Source organism: Mus pahari, chromosome 19 (assembly GCF_900095145.1).
Source record: "Mus pahari chromosome 19, PAHARI_EIJ_v1.1, whole genome shotgun sequence".
Taxonomy (NCBI): domain Eukaryota; kingdom Metazoa; phylum Chordata; class Mammalia; order Rodentia; family Muridae; genus Mus; species Mus pahari.
Window position 1 is genome coordinate 11,383,007 of NC_034608.1, and position 6,624 is coordinate 11,389,630.

Genomic DNA, 6,624 nt, shown 5'->3' on the forward strand with positions numbered 1-6,624 from the left:
TTGTTGTTTGCATTTAAAAACTTTTACATGTGTATGGGTGTTTTATCTGCAGCACATGTGTGTGCAATGCCCACAGCTGCCAGAAGAGGATATCAGACCCTCTGGGACTAGAGTCAGAGCTGATTGTGAGCAGCCATGTGGGTGCTGGGAACCAAACCTGCGTCCTCTAGAAAAGCAGCAGTGCTCTAAACCGTTGAGCATCTCGACAGCTACCCCTCAATGATTCTTAAGAGCCCCACTCCCCTCCCCGACTGGCTCCTGCAGCTGCACCTACAGCCTCTCCCTTGTCTTTCTCCTACGTATACTGCTCACTGTATTTCTCAACAACCAGTACATTAACATTTTCCCCCACCCCAGGGCTTTTGTATGTGACCACGCTTTCTGCCAGGAGCTCCGTCCCAGTCTTCCCACTGAGTTTGTCCATGAAGACCAAGTGCCCATGTCAAAGCCGTCTGATTATCTCCTGCCTGTCTTTTTCACAGTGGGGCTGGAGTCATCATTATTTTATCTGTTTCCCCCCATCAGACTACAAACTCTGCCAGGCCAGGCCTTGTCTGTTTCCCCGTCTCCAGTCCTGGGACAATATGCACAGAGTCACTCAGGACATCATTATGGGATAAACCACTGAACTTGAGAACCTTTGAACCACATTCTCATAAGTTATTGAAAAAGAATCGAGGGTGGCAGAATAATGAACTGCAGGCATGTCCGTTGTTTACGGCCAGCTCCATCATTGAAAATGCATGTTCAGATGGAGACACAATAAGGCCAAGGATATGGATGGGCAGGGTAAAGACGCTCGTCCCCAACCCTGAGTTGGGTCACTGGGACCCACATGTGGAAGGAGGAAACCCATACAAGTTGTCCTCTGGCCTCAACAGATAGAATGTGGCATATGAATGCATGTGCAGCACATATATCATACTCACACAGGATAAAATAAACTAATAAAAAACATTCAACAGTGATTTTAAAAAATTAAATTCTTGCCAGGCGTGGTGGCGCACGCCTTTAATCGCAGCACTTGGGAGGCAGAGGCAGGCGGATTTCTGAGTTCGAGACCAGCCTGGTCTACAAAGTGAGTTCCAGGACAGCCAGGGCTATACAGAGAAACCCTGTCTCGAAAAACCTTAAAAAAAAAAAATTAAATTCTTCCCAGATCTTTTCTACAAGCAAAACAGCATTCTGGAATCTCCCCTTCTAGTGGTTTATACTTCGACCAACGGGCAGAGCCAGAGCGATCGTCCATGCCTTGCCTTGTACAGTTATGAAACTGAGGCGCTGGGTTACCAAGGACCCTTAATGAGCAGTTTTTTGGCCTTAATGGCCTTGCACCACCAAAGGAGAGCGTTTCCATGAGAGGCTAAAGCCACGTGCGCTGTTATTGGTGACCGGACCAAGTGTGTCTGAGTCATTTGTGAGGGGTGTGTAGGGGAGGGTGTGCCCACGAAGTGGGATGGCACCATGAAATCTGGTCAGAGTCAACCCTGAAGACTGAGGCACAGAGGCACTGGATGAGTTTGCAGGACTAGAGGAAAGCCTGGCTTACTGGTCAGAGAGGCCAGTCAGAGTAGGGGGTGTGGTCAGGATGAATGTCACCACCTGCTACCGGGAGTCAATGGAGAAGGTGCACGGTTGAGCAGAAAAAGCCAGTAAGGAAGAGCAGGGTTTGCCAGGAAACAATGAGTAGAGGGTCAGAAATGGCTGGCCAGCGGAGAGGGTTGGGGTTTGAGATAGTGGGACACTTGGGAAGGACAGGACCTACCAAAGCAGGCTAATGATGAAGGATGTGTGGGGATGTGTGACCAGTGAGAATGTGCCATTGGGGAGGAGGTGTGGCCTGCTAAAGTGAATTAATGGGGAAGCTTCTGACTGAGAGAATGGGCGAATGAGGGGCTCGGCCTGAGGATGGGCAAGGACTGGCAATGTGGGAGGCGTGGCTTGTTAGTCAAGGGGTGTGGCCTTCCAGGGTGGCCCAAACGGGAGGACAGAGTCGGCCAGGACCGTGGTGGGGAGGTCCTGCCGTGGCTCCCAGAGCAGAAAGAGGCAGGCGGGAGCGCTGATGGCTTTTCCAGAGAGGAAGCATGGGAAGGTGGCAGGAAGAGATAAGGGGGTGGCGTGGGCAGGGCCGGGGCGCGGGTCGGACGCCGGGGTTTGTCCTGAGTTTCCGGAGCCACCTCCCTCCTGGCCGGGGCGCCAGGTGTCCGGCCTCGCTCCTTGGTCCCGGTGCCGCGGGCCCCAGCTCTGACTTCTGCTTCCCAAGAGTGCCCTGCAGCGGGGAGTGACGGTGGGCTAGGGGATACTGAGAAGGGGAAAGGGAGAGGTGGGAAGAGAGAAGACTAAGAAAAGAGCATGAACAGGAGGAAAAAATTGGGACAGGGAGATGCCAGGTGGGGACTTAAGGACAGTTCTGGCTGCCTGGGGCAGTCGCCTTGGGCACCTGGTGCTTCCTTAGAGGGTTCCTGCAGTGGGGTTGGAGGAGGTGATTCACTCCTCTCCAGCTCCTTAAACCACACCTCGGATGCTTCTACCTCCTAGAACCTTCTTGGCCTCTTCTCCCGCCTGGCTTCCTGCTCCACCTCCTCTCTGGCGGCCTCCCTTGTGAATGCTACATTTGGCTCTCAAAGCAAAGCCCTTGTCCCCCTCCTCTCTGGGGTCCAGCCCGCGGCAGACTATGTCCTCCATCCCCCTAGGTTCTTCCTAGACGTGAATCCTCTCTCCAGAAGGCAGCTTGAGTACAATCCTGTCATCCTGCTTCTAAGCCTCCCCGTGCCTCCCCGGCACCCTTAAAAAAAAAGCATGAGATCCTTGATGTCGTCGTCAGTGCTCTGACTCCCACCATCTCCTCAGTCTCACTGCGTATCCCCTCAGACGCCCTCTCCTCTACAAAGCCTTCCTGATTCCACCCTGCCCTGAGACTGGACCTTGCTTGGCTATCACTGCTACGGGATGGATCTGTCTGTCTTCTCCAGCAAAGATTGGGTCCTGAAACTGCCCTGGGACATTCAGACCTGGGGCCCCATTGGGCAGGGCAAGAACAGACTTGGCCTGGCCATTGCTGCATCCCCAGCATGTCCCAGCAGAGGGCTAGGCACAGAAGTGACTTTGTTCAAGCTGAAGTTCCCCAGAGTGTCATTCATTCCATAAATATTTACAGAGCAATTGAGACCCAGGCGCTGGAGACACTCACTGAAGGAATTCTAAGATGCCAGGTGTCTGAGTGCTTTGTGTGGAGTTGAGGAGGCCCTCTGACAGGCTCACATGAGATGACAACATGAGATGACAACACAGGGGCTGGGGGGGGAGGAGTCACAATAGGGTTAGGGGGTAAATCTGGAGCAGATATGCTCATTAAGGAGTGGCACCTTCCTGAGAAGGTGACATTTGAGTGAGCCACATGCAAAGTCAAGGGCAAGAGAAGGCTACCCAGAAGAGCAAGCAGTTGAGTGCAAAGGTCCTGAGGTAGGACTGAGGGTAGTGTGAAGTGCAGTGGCTGATGGGAAGGGAGTGAGAGGTGAGAGGTAGGGAAAGGAGTGAGCTGCTGTGTTGATTTGAATCAGAACGGACTCTCCTAGTTTCATGTATTCGAATACTTGGTCCCCAGTTTATGGAACTGTTTGGGGGAGGATTTAGAGGCATGGCCTTGTTGGAGTAGGTATGTTATTGGGAGGCTTTGAGGTTTAAAAGGACCACAGCATTCCCAGTTAGCGCTCTCCTCCTCTCTCTGCCTTGTGCTGTCTTAAGTGTTCAGCTGTTGCCCCTGCACCATGCCCGCCTGCTGCCAGGCTCCTCATCACAATGGTCATGGACTCTAACCCTCTGGAACCATGAGCATCAGTAATGGTTCCTTTTATAAGTTGCCGTGGTCATGGTGTCTCTCCACAGCTATAGAAAAGTAAGACAGCTACCAAGAGGACTCAGCTTTTGTTCAGTGGAATAGGAGAGTGAGGAGGCCAAAGAAGGAAACATGCAAACTCAGAGCAATGGTGGAAGAGGGACCCTTTGCATAGTACTCCCTCCCTCAGTCCACGCTGCACCAGACCAATTCATCGGGAGAATTAACTGATCTGGGACCTAGGTGGTGCCTACCTAACTGTACAAGCAGAAAAGAGAGAGGAAAGATAAATCTGTCCAACCTCTTCAAGGCTTCCAACTTAAGGCTACTATCATCAATCCCCATAGACTCACAAAGTCCTCCCCAATCCCCCCCTCCAAATCCTCCTCAGTTTCCTTCAGTGTTCATAGAGCCTCCTGACTCCCTCCCTCATCTCTTGATCTCCCTTTCAATCCTCCCTCAAATTCCCCCGTCTTCCCGCGGACCGATGTGCTCACCCGCACCAGCCGCGCCCGCTTCACTAGGTCGTTGAGCTTGCGCAGCGCTGCGTGGCGCGGTAGGCCTTGGATATCACGGAAGAGGTCCTGTTCCTCCAGCTCGAAAAGACGCCGGTTGTCCGGCACAAGGAGCGGCTGGGACCAGAAGGAGCCAATGTAGACGCGAAGGACCTCAGGCGTGCCCACCACCTTGCCCAGCGCCCACATAAGCGCCCCGTAGACGCGCATCAGCTGCTGTGTCTCCACCATGTCTGCCTTGTTGAGTACCACGCGGATCTTATCCTCGTGGCCACGCAAGGCACCGATGGCCTCTGAGAATTCATCGGAAATCTCCAGCTTGTGGGCATCAAAGAGCAAGATGATGAGGTCCACGCGCTCAGCAAACCAGCGCAGGACAGCTGGGAAGTCGTAGCCTGGAGCAAGCAGGAGACAGGGACAAAGGAACAGTTCTTTTGAGTTGATACTGGATAGTACAGATGCTCAGAATGTTTTTGTTTTGTCTTGTTTTGTTTTGAAGGCAGGATTTCTCTGTGTAGCCCTGGCTGTTCTGGAACTCACTCTGTGGGCCAGGCTGGCCTCGAATTCAGAGATCCGCCTGCCTCTGCCTCCCTAACACTGGGATTAAAGGCGTGCGCCACCACTGACCGGCTGCTCACGTTGTTAACTATGTAATTCCTGTGTATGCCTGTGTGTATGCCTAGATATCAGTGTATGTCTGTGTATGTCTGCATATTTGTGTGTATGTCTGTGAGTGTGTCTGTCTGCTTCTGTGTGTGTGTCTATATGTTTGTGTTTGTGTCTGTGTGATGCATATGTATCTGTGTGTCTGTATATCTGTGTGGTTGTCTGCTCCTTTGTGTGTCTATTTGTCTGTCTGTGTGTGTGTATGTGTCTGTGTGTATGCATATGTACCTGTGTGTGTCTTTGTATGTGTCTGTGTGTATATGTACCTGTGTGTATCTGTTTGTGTCTGTGTGTGTGTGTGTGTGTGTGTGTGTGTGTGCGCACACGTGCCTGTATGTGTGTGGGTATTGAACACATGAGTGCAGGTACCCATGGAAGCCATAGATGTCAGATCCCCTGGAGGTAAAGTTACATACAAGTGGTTGTGAGCGGCCCAGTGTGGGTGCCGGGAACGGTGCTTGGCTCCTCTACAAGAGCAATTTACACTCTCACCCACTGGGCCATCTCTCCACAATGCTCTGTTCTTGCCAGCATACACATTCAATGATTTGTGTGCATCCAGTCCCTCACTCACTCATTCATTCATTCATTCATTCATTCTCTCATTCATGCCCTTCGGTACTTCTCACCTTTACTCATTCCCTTAAAGCATTCACTGATGAGCAAAGCTATGAGAGCTGAGAGCATAAGGCTTACCCCTGACCTGCCAGTCCGGGATCACTGCCCTGCCCCCATTAAGATTAAGCTGTGTGACGTTAGGCAAACAGCTTAATCTTTCTGAACTTGCCTATACCCTAAAATTAAAAAAAAAAAAGCCAGGCCGGGGCACGGTTGAGCACGCCTGTAGTCCAGCACTTGGGAGGTAGAGGCAGGCAGATCTTGGCGAGTTCAAGGCCAGAGTTCCAAGACATCTAGGACTACACAGAGAAACCTTGTCTCTAAACAACCACACATAAAAACAGAGCTTATCTCTAAGAAAAACTGAAGATGGTGTGTGCCATTGTGCCAGCGGAAGGGGAGGCTAAGGTGATGCCAACTCTGCCCTTAGAGTCTGGGGACGAATTCATCTTCAGAGGATGTGAGGTTCCTGGAAGCTGTGGAGAGTTCCCTAGAGTCCTGTGATCTGGCCTAAGTGTGGATCTAAAAGGACTTCCTGGAGGAGGTGTTATAAAGCCAGCAAATGACAGGATAAGGAACCATCACTGATGTCCTGACTTGAGCTCAGGGATAGAACAGACTCACTCATCTGGCAAAACACAATTACAAGCAGGCAATTTATGACTCCATTCTCCAACTGAGGAAACAGAGACACAGAAGCCATGAACACAGGAGGCAACAGAATAGGAGTCACTTCAGTAGCTGTAGCTGCTAATCCACTCCCCACCCCCAAAGGCTCAGGGGCAGCCTGCTTCTTGCTGGTGGGAGGGGAAGGGCAAGGACATTGTTCTTGGGGAAGGAAGGGCCAGGTCACTGTAGGGGCAGCAGCTGGGCTTCTCCTCCCCCCACTAGCATCTACATACACCCTGGCCTGGATTTGGAAAGTGTGTCTCATGGGGTTGAGAGAGAGAGAGAGAGAGAGAGAGAGAGAGAGAGAGAGAGAGAGAGAGA

At 51.8% G+C, this 6,624-nt stretch overlaps 1 protein-coding gene across 1 annotated transcript in view; it reads right to left on the reverse strand.

Annotated features, from left to right (window-relative positions):
• Ehd2 (EH domain containing 2) overlaps positions 1-6,624 on the reverse strand; it is an 18,798-nt gene that overhangs the window by 5,650 nt on the left and 6,524 nt on the right. The window contains exon 4 of the mRNA XM_021218863.2: positions 4,333-4,745. Coding sequence (XP_021074522.1) covers positions 4,333-4,745 — 413 coding nt within the window. The remainder of the gene's footprint in view (positions 1-4,332; positions 4,746-6,624) is intronic.